This window comes from Diadema antillarum, unplaced genomic scaffold (genome assembly GCF_040938485.1).
Source record: "Diadema antillarum isolate AM-2024a unplaced genomic scaffold, OU_Dant_1.0 seq00000339_RagTag, whole genome shotgun sequence".
Taxonomy (NCBI): Eukaryota; Metazoa; Echinodermata; class Echinoidea; order Diadematoida; family Diadematidae; genus Diadema; species Diadema antillarum.
In genome coordinates, this window is record NW_027271352.1 from 282127 (window position 1) to 299569 (window position 17443).

General features: G+C 40.4%; 1 protein-coding gene across 1 annotated transcript; it reads left to right on the forward strand.

The window, feature by feature from the left end:
* Positions 1–964: 964 nt before the first annotated feature.
* Positions 965–15065, forward strand: LOC139730848 (dynein axonemal assembly factor 5-like). The gene is made up of 10 exons (XM_071641719.1): positions 965–1639; positions 2004–2180; positions 2685–2796; positions 3634–3866; positions 5364–5573; positions 6425–6568; positions 7670–7838; positions 9021–9319; positions 11664–12015; positions 13526–15065. Exons 1-10 carry the CDS (start codon positions 965–967, stop codon positions 13660–13662), a joined length of 2508 nt encoding a protein of 835 aa, XP_071497820.1. The 3' UTR covers positions 13663–15065.
* The last annotated feature ends 2378 nt before the right edge of the window (positions 15066–17443 follow it).

Below are 17443 nucleotides of genomic sequence, written 5' to 3' on the forward strand. Positions count from 1 at the left end.
ATAAAACTGATAACTAATGCATCCAATATAGCTGTTGAAAACGGATAAAATGAATGAATACAACTGAATGCATTTTTGTACCTTTTTGAGTGGCTCACAAACAATAGTGATCAGTCTTTGTCATCGATTTATAAACCAGCGCAGCAATTTCTGTCGGAAGCTTAGTCTTGCAACGTTGTCAAAGTTGTCCCTCTGTCAAGAATGGCTAGGGTGGCAAAATTATAAAAATGCAAATCACAAGTTTTCATGAAAAATTACTGTAGAATCGAAATGCCTGCACAAGAATTGATGATTTTGGCTTCAAATAGGTGTTCGTCTATCAACTACTAAAGATGATAATTTCTTTCGTTCATTCTTGCTTTTGCAATTAAGAGTCAGTTTTATAGCACTCTTTTGGGCCATGCCGTATACAAGCATAAATACTGAGTTGTCTTAAATAACCAAACGAATAACTGTAACCAATTCTTCTATCACTCGATCAGTGTACGAACCTGCCGACCCATTCGATGCAAGATCTTACACACATCGAGTCATGTCGACCTGGTCTAAGAAGTCTAGTAGAAATCGAGTATTGACCGTGAAGTGATCGTGTATTGATTGTGTGTAGATCGGGATTTTCGAGTAGAGATCTGTGTGGTTGTCGAGGAGAGATTCTGGAGATATCGAGAATGGTCGGATGTGGATCGTAAAAGATCGAATGGCGGTCGGGAAGGGATCGTGTTGAAGGACGATCGATCATTTGGTCGGGATTGCTCTGGTAAAAATTGGTGATCGGGATTGATCTCGCTTGATCGAGTTGATCTGATCGGCAGTGGGAACGGGGTATAAACGTCTAAGTATACTTTTTTATTATTTTTTAGCAGATGCACCTGTTTGCTCGATCAGACAGGTACTCTAAAGTAGTATAGCGCAACCAACGGCCAAACACAACCAGTTCAAGTTTGTCACACGGCAACGCATCAAAATGGCGGAAACTGCGATGGAATCGGTATCTGAAGTCCGACAAGTGATAGCTCGGCAAATAAACTGTCTTGGAGAGGGAAATCGTATGGCCAAGAGGAGAGCACTCGAAGGAATCAAGAAAGAAACGATAGGAAAGAAACCACCCTTAGACAACGAAGTATTGCAAGGTGTTTTAGAGGCTGAGCTGAAGCCGCTGCTCAAGTGCTTCGGCGACCCAGTGGACAAGTGCCGAGAGCTGTCGCTGCAGCTTATTCATGATTTCGTGGAGACGATACCGCGGCCAGCGGAAATCTTACCGTACCTCATCCCCACTATAGTTACTCGACTCGGCAATCAGGAAATTACAGAGTCGGCTGAGGAATTGCGTCTGGAATTGGTGGAACTCATGATAAAACTCGTTGAATTGACTGGCGATAGGTTGGCACCATTTCTGGATGACTGTGTCAGAGTTTTGCAACGGACGATTGTAGACCCGTTTTCCGATGTGCGAAGAGCGAGTTGCACGTGTACGTGCAAGCTTGCGAGATCGATACCCCAACATTTTCACCTTCAGTCGGAAAGTCTGATAAGTCCTCTGCTACAGACAATCAGTCATCAACATTCTAAAGTTCGAGTGCAAGTAATATACACTATTGGTGATGTATTGCAGTATGGGAACCACAAACCAATGGATAAGGTATGGAACATGAACAGTCTGGTTTCTAAATATAAATTACAAAATTGTTCACTCTATGTACTCTATGTTTTAATTTAATTAGCCTAATGCTATTTATGATTTGTTTTTGTGTTCCTATGCTGACAGTGACACACAACTGCATTTGGCCTTACTTTAAAGTTAGCATGAAAGAAAAGTATGAAAAGATAACTTGATAAAGAGACAATGGAATGTGTTCCATGACTAGCCTACAATTGTAGTTGTACAATAACAAAATACAATCGACATGAATGATGGAGTGTACGAAATTATTTTCAGTGGTTCTGTGAAAGTGCCTTGCTCCACCAAATATAACTCCAGTTGACTTTTTCTTTGCTTCATGCAGGTCATATCCCACCTTGCACAGCGACTGTTTGACCATACACCCCAGGTTAGGCTCGCGGTCACCAAAGTGGTCGGAGGATGGCTCCTGGACTTTGTTGACCGCTACTCATTCCATCACAAGCTAATCCCACTCCTGCTGACCAGCCAGACAGATGAACTGGACGAGATAGCAGCTACGGTATGATGCTTTCATTCAAGCTTTGCTTTATCTATGGAGGACATTGTCATTCTGTGGAGTACTATAGATCATAGTACTAAATATGTACCACCTAATATTTGCTCACAGAATGACAGTATAACTGAGATACCCTGAATTCTTGAGGTTTATATTCTATTTCGACAGAAATTCTGTCATCTCGTAACTCCATGAAATGGGACAAGAAAGAGAGAAGAAAAAAAAAATCAAAGGGTTTTTATGGCTGTTTGGGTGATTTTAAAAGGTTGATAGCACAACATATTTAAGTGCATTTTTGTTCTGATTAAACAGCATTCTTTTTCCTTTGAAAAATGTGATCTACTATTTCATGCAGATACATGAATTAATGAACCTGCATGATGCTGTCAGTGTAAAGCAGTCATAAAGTCACTGTGTCTTTTAACAGCTTCTTCTGTTGTGTTCCTGGGTGTGGTTACAATGCAGTGCTTATCCGGTTGTCGGGCTAACTCCTTATTTTCTTGGCAGGCCAAGCAGCTTTGGGCGGATTGTGGCAAGAAGTATGAGGAGGAAAATGAGAAGGACCTCAAGGATCAGATGGACTTTTTGAATCCTGATGTAGAGCTGCCTCCAGGCTACAGTGAGTGACAGACATAAGAGAACTTCCAAAACGTTCACTAGAAAAAGTAGGCGTGGAATGTATGTTCAGGCTGGAATTGCTCAGAAAGATAGTTTAAATGTAGTCCATGGATTATGCAAATTTTGACTGCATAAATGGCATGATGTGACATAATGCATACATGCTAACAGATGTCCAATAATGATTGCACATTGACAAACACATCTGCACTTATGTTCAGTCCATGGACTAAGTTTACACCATGAATTTGGTTTAGGCTACCTTTGTGATTTTTGGCCTCATCGTCTTGACAAGTTGTAATGTGGCTATTTTGCTATTGCCACACTACATCAAGGAAAATGATCAATTATTTTGAAGAATGATAATTTTGTTCACTCTTGTACTCACATTTTGTGGCACCACTAGAGTGGATAAGACATTAACATCAAAGTGTTGAATGTGTATTGTGGTTCAAAATTGAACTAGTTGTCTTTTAATTTGCTGCGTGTAGTGTGGTTTTTCTTCCACTGTTTATCAGAACTCTATCAACTTTCAAGATTGGGTATGAGCTGAGAGGCACAAGGGCTTAGTGCAGTGTGTACAATGTAGATCCTCTTGGTTTTGGTTCTGGGACAATTTTGCCATGATTATAATTTTGTCTCTGACAGCTTCAGATATTATGCAATGATTGATCCATGATAAACACCATACTATGAGCAAGGAAAGATTTTGTGATGTGACACAATTGCTCTGCAATAATGGATCCTCGTGCACCTTGTATAGGAGAGTTAAGCAGAGAATTTTTGTTGGTGAATTCTTTGCTGAGTTTTTCATGTTTGTTTTTTGTTTTTTCTAAAGCTGAACGTGCCAACCTTGGCTGCCGCACTCTCATCTTCCGCAACATGTCCAAGATCCTGCCCGGCTGCCTGAACGACATGGGTGACTGGACAGTGACCAACAGGATCATGTCGGCCAAGCTGCTGCAGGTGCTGCTTATCAACGCTGAGGACTACACCACACAGCACATGGCACCGCTACTGGCTGGCATGTACAAGGCGTGTGGGGACGAGGAGCAAGAGGTGGTCCACAGGGTGAGTATTGTCAGAACAATAGGCGATTTCAAGGTTGGTATTGGTGCCGGCATCCCAAAGAGCTGTCCGAACAGCACCAGCAGCGATAACTCCGAACTTGGAATCAGTCAGTGTTGGCAGGTTGGCCTCAATTTTGACATACAGTTGAACCTCTCGTATCCGGACAAGTCGGGACCGGGGCTCATCCGGATAAGGGATTTGGCCGGATACGGGAGACTCAATGCTTTATGTGCATATACATACACATGTACAGTAGCCCATTGTAGTACCACATGTAGTAATGTGTATACTGCAACCTTTTCATTGTTACATGTGAGAGGACTCAAGCGCATAATCTTGTGTCCATGTTCTTGCGATGATTTGGGGATGTTTGGGGATGTTAAAATGTCTGAAGGTAAGCAATTTGGAAGGAAATTTGATGTAATGTATGTTAATCATGTTGGAAGTAGTATGTAATTCAGGTGTATTTGTGTAGGAGTTCTCAAGGAGTTGGGAATCCCCCTTTCCTCTCTAATTATTAAAAAAGAAAATCACGGCGAGAATGCGTCCGTATAATAGAGAGATCCGGATAAAGGGAGGCCGGATAAGAGAGGTTCAACTGTACTGTAAAACAAGGAATTTTCGCGTGCATTTTAATTTCACGAATTTCGCGAGCGCCAAGATTCGCGAAATTAAAATGCACGCGAAAGTTCTTGTCTACACTATATGCATTGAATGCCAGTGGCAGTTCGCGAAAATTTCATGCCGCAAAAAAAGCCGTCGGCTCCAATTCGCGAAAAATTCATGCCGCGAATATATCATGTTTTACAGTAGTTCTGGTAGCCAGTTTTGGGCCCAGTGTTGAATGTCATCTGCTGAGCAGCTCCACTATTCATTTTCAAAATGATTTTGTAGTTAACTCTTCATGTGCTATGGTGTAAAGCCCTAGGTACCACATTATTCTGAGACCGCAGCGCACAGGCACTTATGCAAGACATGCATTTGAGTAAAGTTGGAGAGAATATTCCAAGCTTTGCTGTGATGTAAATTTTGTGACAAAGCTATGTACAATATTTTCATTTGCAAATGACTGATACAGCAGTTAGCTATGCTATCTACTTTACCAGGTCGGGAGGCATGACTTTTGCAGACACAACTGCAACAGAAATTTAGACTTTACTAAAAAAATCTGTACATAGGAAACACCACTGCGTATTCAAACACCAGTTAAAGCAAGCTGCTTGTTTGAGGAATAGAATCGCAAGTGAAACTGTCATTGTTCTTAGGCATTTGGTTATTAATAGATTGGTTTTGACAGGATTGTGAGTTTGAGCAAACTTAGCATGCCTGTCAACTGACTCCGGCATGTGAATGTGGCTTTTAAAGAGTTAGAATGCTCTAATAGACTGGGTGTGTGGATTAGATAAGTATCGTAATTAAAGGGGTCGGAATGAGGGAAAAATTAGTGTTCTCTACTGCTGGAGACAGTCGCCACAATCGCTGGTTTGTCTTACCCAGGTCCAAAAATCAGCTGAGCTGGTTGGATTCTTTGTTGGACCTGAGATCTACTGCAAGCTTATCCTACCCACCGTCCAGGCTGCCCAGGGTCCGGGAGTTCTCATGACCTTTGCCTCCATTCTACGTGGGACAAAGAGGGCGCTCCTGAAAAAGTATCTTCCTGAAATTTGCAAGGTGTTGTGTGAGCCTGATGTTTGCCGTGGGGAACAGGTCAGTATAGTTATAATATATGATGGCTTTGAGATTTAAGAAGTTCTGTCAAATTGAAATGTGATTACTATCAAGTATGGATTGGTATGAAATGAAAATTGTAATTTGATTAATCAGTGCACCTTCATGGAGTCTCTTGAAAAATTGGGAAGTGTTTGTTATGATCTTAATTAATGTGCCATATGTTGTAATCCAATGTGAAAAATTTTCAAAATTTTTCCCAGAAAAGGAATAATACTTTTTCTGTCATGTTGTCACTTTGTTCTCAATTTTTGGAATTCACTCACCTGTGAAATTGTCTTAGATGTTCAAAGCCGCTTAATATTGTACTCATGAAATACAATGACGTACAGAATGGTACAGATGACGTTGATCCATTTATATACTGGGGAGTAGTAATGCCAATATTAAGAATACAAATCGTGTTTTTGTATGTGTCTGTGTCTGTGTTTGTGTCTGTGTCTGTGTCTGTGTCTGTGTCTGTGTCTGTGTCTGTGTCTGTGTCTGTGTCTGTGTCTGTGTCTGTGTCTGTGTCTGTGTGAGTGTGTTGCTTTTCAATCAGTGGTAGTGAAAGAAAAGTCATATCAAGTGTAAACTACACAAGAACTACTGTATTCTTGCTTGATGATATCTGTAGTAGATACCACTTCCTTGATTTCAAAGTTACATTTTTAAAGTATTCAACAACTCTGTAAGTGTGAAAAACTGAATAATGCTGAGTGAATGAATGTGTAATTTGTTTTGCTAACTATCTCACCCCAGTATATTTACGTAGTTTGTTGCGACCCCTGCATTGTTGGTGACACAGTGTCTGCCCAATTAATGACTCCTAGTGTTATCATTTGATACAGACTAGCTACCAGGTGCAGCTTCTCTCCTGTGTGCAAGCCATCATCTCTGTTGCTAGGGACGACTGCCAAGAGGTCAGCTTGGAGCTCTTCACCGTCCTCATCACCATTATGGCCGTAGGCAGAGAGGAGGCCCTCAGAGAACAGGTCAGTGACCATTAGCTTTTCTCTCCACTCCTTTCTTGACCAGGTCAGTGACCATTAGCCCTTCTCTCCACTCCTTTTTTTGACCAGGTCAGTGACCATTAGCCCTTCTGTCCATTCTACCCTTCTACCAAAGTAGTAATCATTGGCCATTCTGGTCATTCTAGGCATGACCAGGTTAGTGACCATTGGCTTTTCTTTCACTCCTGTCTTGACCAGGTCAGTGACAATTAGCCCTTCTCTCCCCTCTTCCTCAGACCTTGTTAGAGACCAATTGTCCTAGACCTAAGTGAGTGACCATCATCTTGACCCATTTCTCCTCTCTTCCCAATTTACAAGCCAGTGACTGTATGCTTCTTTTCTGCTTTGCCCTTTTACTGTAGTCCCACACATGCAATTTGACTACCCAATTTACAAGCCAGTGACTGTATGCTTCTTTTCTGCTGTGCCCTTTTACTGTAGTCCCACACATGCAATTTGACTACTCATTACATGTATTTGATATTTGTATGTCTTTTATGTCCTTCACTTTCTCTTCCTTCCACGCCTAAAGCACTCTGCAGAGTGTATTTGGCGCTATATAAATCATATCAATTATTATTATTATCATTATTTTATGTAATCAAATATAAAGGCAGTAGACACAGACATGACAGGGCTAAACACTCGGGTAGCATTGAATTTGGCTCATGAGAAGACAGGCTACAGTGCTCTCCTGTTATAACAAACAGGGTTATAATGGAATTTGGGTTACAACGAAGTAAAGATTCAGGTAGCAACGTTATCCACTCTATATTTTTTTATTTCTTATTTGTTCAGTCATAACAACATTTTGATTTAACGAACGAAAACTGCCAGTCTCGAGGACTTCGTTATAATGGGAGTCCACTGTACTTCAGAATAAGTCAGGCAACAGGAGGTTAATACGGAAAGAAATCTGTATGAATTATTGTACAGGAGGTTTTCATGCTGCTCACGGGAAGATAATCGAAATGTGTTTTTTAAGTGAACTAACTGACAAGATGATCTAGTGAGGGCAGTGATGGTTCCTATAAGTATGCAGCTGATTTTAGCACATTTTATGGCAATATTGATATATTTCAGGTGAAGATGACCTTGTCAGACTTGGCGTTGGCAGTTGGTCATGAGAGTCCGCAAACCCTGTACGACGCCCACTCCAAGCAGGTTCTAGACTCGTTCCACTCTTCTTACCAGCTCTGGACCAATCTCTCGGTGGAGAGACTGGTCTTTGACACACTCCTCTCAGAAGCAGGTACTAATGCAGCAACAGTGATGATGCACCGTGGCAACTGTGACCCTCTGGATACTAGGCAATGCTGCCATCTTGGATACAGTCAAACCTGTCTTAGCAGCCACCTGTCTATAGTGGCCACCTGCTTATACAATGTAGCAGCCACTGAAAAATCCCCAGCACAAAATTGCTGTATCATAGACCCTTTATATAGCGATCACCTGCCTAACGCAGCCAGCGCCCACTCATATTGTATCCCTTGGTGAATATCTAGCTGCGCATACCGGGCACAAAAATTTAGCTGAACTGTCAAAAATCAGCCATGGAAACCTAGCTTTTACGTTAATTTTGTGAATTCTACCAAGTCTTATCAAAAGAACAGAGGTAGGCTAAAAGAATTTTAAATGAAGTTAATTGGACTAAAAAATCCCCATGTTGTAGCTGCTCATGCAAACTTATTGGCTGGTTTTTAAGAATGACATGCGATATTTCATGATATACAATGCAAGTATTGAAATTCAAAATGGCCACCGACCTGTCTGTAGTGGCCACCTGTCGGTAGTGGCCACTTTTGTCGTTTCACTTGGGTGGCCGCTATAGACGGGTTTGACTGTATTTATGATGGGTAGCTTATTGCATGAGCAAATCGTAGTGATATTTCATGAATCAAACTCTTATTAGTTAATTCCTTGTGTTTGGGGGAGACACTGCCAATGTATGTAATAGCTTCAATTTTACTGCTGAAGTGGTAAGAATGAGATTGAGACCATCACTCTGTAACACACCTTTCACCACGGATGTCATAGGAATGTCTCATACTCTGAAAGAATTTCTCAATCAGGTTGTGTTTTCCCCTGCAAAAAGGTCACCAGTATCTAGTGATATCTGTGGAGACTGTAGCAGTCGATCCAATTGCAGAATGATGTCTTTCCTCATGTATTCATGATAGTATGATATAGGAGATAATCAGCAATTGCATATAAATAATGTTTTCCAATCAGTTTGAGCTGCACTTTGCAAGTGTGATAACATTCACATCATATCTGTTTGAAGTTTTTTGTTAAGATACATTTTGTTTGGGATTTCTAGTCGCTCTTGTTTACTGGTATGGACCGATTACTTAATATGACAATTATTATTTTTTATGATTTATCTGAAATGTACATCTATCAATAATTTCCCTTTGCTGTGTTTCTGTTATAGGGGAAGTTGTTGGTGATTTATTGGATGACATTATCCCTATTCTCGAGACCAACCTGAGACCGGACAAAGATGCGGAGCTCCGGCTGAAATTCTTCTCCCTCCTCTCACGCTTGGTGATGAGCGCCCCCCGTACCCTCAACTCTCGCCAGAGGTTCCGGGACTTCTCCCTGGCGGTGGTTCGGAACATGGTCCTGCCCAACTGCGTGTGGCACGCCGGGAGGACAGCGACAGCCATCCGCACCACGGCCGTCTCCTGTCTCTGGGCCCTCTTACAGAGTGGACTGCTGGACGCACAGCAGGTATGGCTCCTCCTAGTCTTTGTCCAAGGCCTTCTCCCTGTAGTACAGTGCACTCCCATTGTAACAAACATGGTTATTATGAAATTCCAGTTACTGCCCAGTTACAATGAAGTAAAATTTAGGCTGCAACATTATCAACTCTACAGTGTATATATTTTTGTTGTGTAGTTACTCAGTTATAATAAAATTTCGATATAACAAAAGAAAACTGCCAGTCCCTAGGACTTTGTTATTACAGGAGTTCACTGTAATCACAAGAGAAGCAAGCAGAGTTGTAATTTGAGACAGAGTCAAGCCCCATGCGAGAGACCCTTCAGAGACTTATCCAAGTTACCTAAAGAAGAATAAAACCCACATATAGGTGGATTTACTGAAATCAGAAATATTAACAGGACTCATTCGTGAATTTAGTGTGAAGAAAATTACACAATCTGCTGAAAATGTTTGAATCTCTCTAAAGTTTTGGTACTGCCATTGCTAGATAAGAAAACTACACCAATTTGTGATGTCACAGTTGGGTACACAGTGTAACTCTATCAAGGTAATTTGAAGTAGTGGGGCAGTTATGTAGCAAAAATTGGTCGAGATGCTCACATCCGGTGGAAGTATGAAATTTTGCATATAGGGGTATTTTGGGGCGCTGATTTCAAAAATTGCTGGATCCAAGAGATTTGACCATGGGGTCGGCCCCCATTTTGAATTCCAATATGGCCGCCATCACAAAACAAATTTAAAGATCCCTATCTTCAGTTCTGAATGACCTGTGGCACCAGAATTTGGTACACAAGAGCGTTTTGACATATGTAATTTAATGACAGATCAATTTGAAATGTCTGACAAACATCGAATGGCCGCCATTTTGAATTCCAATGTGGCCGCCTCGACGAAACGTTCAAAATCCATATCTTGAGTTCTTAGTGGTGAGTGACGCTGAAATTAAGTGCAAACAAGTATTTTAACATACTGAGTTGAATAATGGACTAATGTGATGTGTCTGACAAACGCAATGCCCACTATTCTGAATTCCAATGTGGCTGCGAAAAAACCCATCACGACTTACATTCACGGGCATGCCAAAAAGTGCAGCAAACATGAAGCATAATGCACCTGTCACTGACGTCACAATGTAAATACAGCAGCCCGTACTCAGTCAGTTACAAACGCGCGCTCAATCAGGTAGCCTAATTTACATACCCAAGATAGAGATTTTCAACACTCCAACATATTGACAATTATGTCGGAAAATTCAAATTGGCTGCCGTGCAGCCTGTCAGACATATCAAATAAGTCTGTTATTGAAGTCATCATATCACCATGCTTTTATGTATCAAATTTCAATGGTTTATGTCATTCAGAACTGAAGGTAAGGATCTTTGACGGCGCCCATATTGGAATTCAAAATGGCGGCCGACCCCGTGGCCAGATCTCTTGGATCCGGCAATTTCTTAAATCAGTGCCCCAAAATACCGCTATGTGCAAAATTTCATACAGTACTTTCCACCGGATGTGAGCATCTTTTTCACATATCTGCCCCACTAAAGAGAATTCTGTGAAATTTTTATTTTTATTTTTACTGCCCATTGTGGTGATAAGATACCCTTAAGATTTCCAGCTTCAGTTTGAGATGCATGGCATCAGGTAGAATTTACACTTTTTTTTGTTGATAAAGCAGTACTGTAAACGTCAATATTTTCGCGCGATTAATTTTTCGCGCTGAGCGGCTCGAAAACGTATTCACGGGTTCTTAAATTCGCGCTCCGCAGCAGGTTACTTTACTGTAGTACACATTCACTGCTTTCATCCAAAGCCTCTGCTACATAGCTTGCTATGCCAGCGTACAACAAGCGACGTAGCGACCGGCTCGACTGCGAGTACAAGCACTCAAATACGTAGTACAGCTGTGACTCTAGTACCATAATCACGGGGGACTGTAGCATCGATGCGTGCGGTGCACACATGCATGCTACAGTACACAGCAATCTAGGGTATCGTCTCTTCGCACAGTACTAGTAGCGTAAACATGCCTGTACATTGTACTACGTAGCAGTATCATCGATGAAGCGCACACAATTCATCCCGTTCAAAATGTGCGTAGAAAATTGTGAAGATATATTCGCACGTTTTTGAATTCCGCGAAAATTAATGTACCGCGAAAATTTCCACGTTTACAGTAATCGATGTACAATTGTAGCTGTACAGTAGATACAGAGTCTGATCCCCTGTGGCCATCAAACGCCTTTTGTTTATGTTGTCCTTTCCAACAAGTAACCCAAGCTTACCTTCCTATCTAACTGAGAACTTTAATTCCATTTCCATCCACCCGTTTCCTGTACTTCAATTTCAGCTGAATTCCATCATGGATGACCTCCAAGTGCAGCTAGTCACTCTCCTGGAGGATGACTCGAGGTCCACGCGACTCATCACCGTCCGCATCCTCCAGAAGGTCATGGCCGTCTGCGGCCCATCGACCTTTGACCCCGAGCGGCTGCACACCATGTACATGGAGCTGCTGAAGCGCCTGGATGACAGCAGCGACGAGATCAGGGTGGCCGTCGCCAAGACGTTTGTCACGTTCTTCGGCTGCTTTGGCGAGGACTACGACGTGAGGCTTTACAAGGCCCACCTGGAGACGCTCTATACTGGCCTGCTGGTTCACCTCGATGATCCAGATCAGGCTATTCAGGAGGCTGTGTTAGGTAAGATTCATACAGCCTGAGCCAGGATATGCTGCTTTAAATGTATGGTATAGTATTGATTGAGATGGGGGGGGGGGTTCAGATTTTGACTCTTTGCAAGATAATTATAATCCACTTATGAAATATTAAAGAGCGTACAATTCTAAGAAGAATTGACATTTTATTTGATGAAAATCAGTTTTGAAATGGCATAGATACCCAAAGATGAAGTAAAACAAAATGGTTCCAATAAAAGATGGACCCCACCTTTGATTAGGACCTGTTTAGGGATGTCTCAGCTATTTCAAAACTAAGTGTCATCATATAAACCATGAATTCTTTGTAGAATTGTATGCTCTTTCATATTTCATATAGAGGTTTCTCATTATCTCACAAAGTAAGTTAGAAACCTGAAGCCCCATCTCAACCAGAACTATACCATCCCTTTAATAAGACTATGCAGTGCAAGTACAAATTGACTTGCATTGGTTCATAATACCCTGATCATCATGTGGCAAGAAGAATATCTAAATATGTGCCATATTTTTCAGATGATATTTCTACTATTTTTCTTTAGATGGTTTGGATACGCCCACCAAAAAATCTTCCAAACCAAGATTCTGCCAGTGTCATCATCTGTCAATCATTGCTAAAGCGCTAATATCATTAATGATTATTAACAATTTGTTTAACATAACAGAAAAAAGTCACATTTAGTGGAAAAAGTATGATATGTGACCTCAGTATATTCCCATTATTGTGATTGGTAAATGTTTGTTAGAAGGCTTGTTTGTTCGATTTTGTCATCCAAATGAAATTTGGTTCAATAGTACATAAACTCATCATAAACTCATCATATTTGGGGGTTGTGCCATCAAACCTTGAAACATATTTCAATTTCTAGTGAAACATTTGAAACTGTTATGTCACTTTGCCGAGATGTACTGTAGACCTGATGGGAAAATAATGCGATATAGTGGAGGTATACCAGTCTGGTCGTTGTGAGGTGATAACAGTATCGCCTCATCTGATTTCATATATAGTTGCCTCGTGAAAGTTGATACGAAAACATGTGGAACACTAAAATTCAATAACTTTCGTCTCTTGAGGTTCTGATTTCGGTGAAACTTCTACCATTTTGTGCAATACGTTCTCCTCTATTTGAATCAGTACACTTGAGTGTGATGTGAAATTGTACAGTAAAAAAAGAGAGAAAAACAAAGAGAATGCGGTACCATTTAGACAGTTAATTGATTGTGCATATAACTCGTGATGTTGATATGAACTTTTCTTACCAAGGTACACGCATGTGAAGTTAAACTGTCGATCTCACTACAAAATATTTACCTCTGGTATTTTTGCTGTCAACTATGTAACTTTCATAAGCAAACTGACCCTTCTTGACCTTGATCATGTGACAGGGATGATATTTTTTTATTGAGACCAGAAGTTTAACTTCAATTCATATGATTAACCAACACAGATGAACTTCCACTCTAATGAACCTGTCTTTATTTCTTGACTTGGGTAGATGTCTTGAAGAGAGCGGCCAAGGTTTGCCCGTCCCTGCTAATTGGTGAGGTGGAGGCAGTCAGGCACAAACACAGGAGCTTCATCTACTGTGATGAGTTGATGCGACACGCCAAGTCGCTCACAGACCAAGGCTGACCCCCGACTCAGGCTGTCTAGGGATGACCATCCCAGCAGTGAGGCATTCCGTCTTTCACATCTTCCACTTAACAAAGTACTCCAGGAATTTGCAACTGATATGTTTCACATGTTTTACGAAACAAAAATAGTGAATATGGAGTTTGGCGGCCATGGAATGCATGGGAGAAACTGAAGTAATTTGAATAATGTTTTTCAAAAGAACTAACTTAAGATGTGAAAACGTGTGTTTATCTAATATGTCCTTTTATAGCTAACTTGTCATGTTTAATAGCCTTTTCATTCCATTTGCAAAGCAGGGAAATTCAGTAGTTATAGGTGACAAAAGGATTGAATGAATACTATTGTCAGTGTAATTGTGTGTATGTAATTGAAAGTGAGGAAAGTCACTTTGACAGGACTCATATTCTATTGCTGTTTTGCAGGCTTAGAATATTTTCCTATTTCAGGATTTGTTATTCTTTTCAACATTGAAATAACATTTTCAATAGAGTATGATACTTCTCCCACAGGAATTGGCATTTGTATTACGTGTACTTGATTTGATTATCCGAAAACAAACAGCCGTCATTGCATTGTGTACATGTACGTGCACACACCATGTATTTGTCTGGAAAACAGTGGACTCGTATAACAATGAAATCCTCGGGACTGGCAGTTTTCTTTCGTTATATTGAAATTTCGCTACAACCGATAAAACAATAAAAAACATAGAGGAGATATTATTTGGGCATTAATTTTTATGCCTCCGCCATGAAGTGGTGCCGGAGGCATTATGTTTTCAGGTTGTCTGTCTGTCCGTACGTCCATCCACATTTGTTTACGCGATAACTTGAGTCATATTGACTGGAATTTTACCAAATTTGGTCCAAGAATAAAGTATGATGGGGCAATTACTTTATTAGATTTTGGGTGAAATTTACTAAAGGCCAAAGGTCAAAGTAAAATCATGAATTTGTATCCATTTACGCGATAACTCAAGACTGGATCAAGCAAATTTCACCAAACGGTGTCCGAGAATGAGGTATGATGAGACAATAATACTTGATAAGTTTTTTTAGGGATATCAAACAGAGGTCAAAGGTCAAAGATCAAGGTCAAATGCTAAAAATGTTGCTATTTCCCCCATATCTATGCAGTGCCTTAAGGTATTTTCTTGAAACTTAGTGTACACATGAACTACTTCGTGAAGATTTTCCAGAGAGAGTTTGATATCATAAGGTCAAAGGTCAAAAGGTCAGGTGAAAATGTTACAATTTCACTTTTTTTTCAGTTGGTTCAATGTATCTTCAAGGAACTTGATACATACGCATGTACTGACTGGCAGGAATTATCTAGGAATTTAGGGGTCATGGTTCAATAGTCAGGGGTTGAAGGTCAAGGTCAACTCCTCAAAATTTCACTATTTCCCTCATATACTAGTACATGCAATGCTTGCAGGATTATTTTTAAAATTTAATATATACATGTATTACCTTATGGAGATTCTCTGGGAAATTTCCTGCCAGAAGGTCAGAGGTCAAATGTTAAGGACCAAAGCCAGGCTTAAATGCAAAAAATGAAAATATGTATTTTATACTGTAATTACACTTTTTCTTCATACCTTGAAAATTACTCGATACATAAACTTATAAAAGGGTCGGTCAAAAGTCAAAAAAAAATCCTCAATTCCCCAAATACATGTACCTGCACTCTTATACAATATAGCAAATCTAGTTCAAGGAAAGTGAACATTCAAGACATTTTTGACAAACCTGTCATTTCAGTATTTTGCCAGTTATGCGAAACTGTCATCACACATTGTGAAGATTCAGGATTTTCATCTCATTGAGCTCATCTTTCATTTCATCAAGGTCCTCGTTTTATATGCCTCCGCCCGAAGGATGCCGGAGGCATTATATTTTCCCGTTATTTTTGTGCTGCTCGTTGTTGAGGAACATGTACAAAGTTATAGAGCACCAGGTTCACCTGGTGGGAAGAGACTTCCCACCTCCCTGAGAGCACCCAAAGCAGTGCTTTACTCTTTTATCACGTTCCGAATCACTTATACCAATGGGAGTAGAACCTTTAATTGGTTGTTCGTCCTTCCTTTGACTATATCCTATCATAGTATGCCCCATTCCTTTATTCCCTGCATTTTAGGCTGGTAGTTTGTCCATGCTTTAACTTGGGCTGGTGGTTCTTCAATCTTGCATACTCTGTCTGTTTTCTTGTTATTTTTGAATAAAATGCAGTATCAGTTTGAATATTCATACCCTTTAGTTTTATAGTCCAGTATTACTAAACAGAGACCGGTTCTTGCAGTCCAACTGCTATTTTAAAGCTAATCATAGGAACCCTTATTCCTTTATTCTCGGAGTAGGGGGATGGTAGTTTGTCCTTCCTTTGACGTCGGCTTGTGGCTCTACACAATTTTCTGTTTCTTTTAGTTCTTTCAAAATACACAATACTTGTTTATGAACTCAACTACATTCACCGATATGTCTCTATCTCCGCCTTTTGAATCTGCAAATCCATGCAAACAATTTCAAAGGGCAGTGTCTGTTTGAATATTCACACCCTTTAGGCCTACATTTCCCGATCAGAATACCGTCTACCATTTTATTTTCTGTCATAGGAAGCCTTATTCCTTTATTCCCGGAGTAGGCGGATGGTAGATGTCCATCCTTTCACTTAAGCTTGGAAGCTTTCTGATTCCTTATTTTTAGAGACTACACAATAAGTGTTTATGGTCCTAACCCATCCTTGACTAATATGACTCTATGTCCGCCTTTTGAAGCTTCCATATTGACAGCAGATCCACGCAAAGAAATTCAATGGGCTTTATGTGATTGAGTATTCATATCCTGTACACCTACAGTCGTGATCAGAACTCGGTTCTCTTGGGTTGAATTATCTTTGAATCTCCTATCGCAGGAAGCCTTTTTCCTTTATACCCTTTGTAGGGGGCTGGTAGTTCGTCCTCCTTTGACACAGTATATTGTGGTTTTGTTCTGTTTCTTCAGCTTGTAACACTCTGTTTTGGATCGTCAAACACAAACTGTTTGTCTCCTTTTTTTTCCTGTTTATTATAAATCACAGTATATGGAGGTGTTGTTAAGGTTTTTAACCTCTTCAAGGTCATCTTTCATTTCACACAGATCCTCGTTTTCTCCTTCATTTTTGTGCCTCTCATTGTTGAGGAACATGCACCCAAAGCGGTGTTTTACTCTTTATCACTTTCTGAGTCACTATATACCAATGGTGAGCAGAACCTTTGATTCGTTGTTCATCCATCCTTTGACTTGAGCTCACAAACTGTATGTTTCTTTGTTGTTTTTACACACAAAAACAAACAAGCAAACAAGCAAACAAACAAACAAACAAACAAAGTAATTATGCCTGGTCCCAGGTTGTCCTTGGCCAATATGTCACTATCCCAGCTTTTTGAATCTTCCATATTGACAATGAATTCATGTAAATGAGTTTAATCCAACATTACTTATCACAACTCCTTTCTCATCGGTTGTATTACTATTTGTATTCCCAACATAGGAGCCTTGTTCCTTCATTCCTGGAGTAGAAGGTTCGTGGTCCTTCCGTCTTCACTCTTCAGTTTGTGACTTGCGTACACAATCTCTTGACTTTCCTTGTCGATTTGGAAGGTTCTCTTCGGTCCGATTACAAGTTTATATCCTATCATAGTATGCCTCATTCCTTTATTCCCTGGGTATTAGGCTGGTAGTTTGTCCATCCTTTGACTTGGGCTGGTGATTCTCGGTGGAAAATGCATCAGACCACA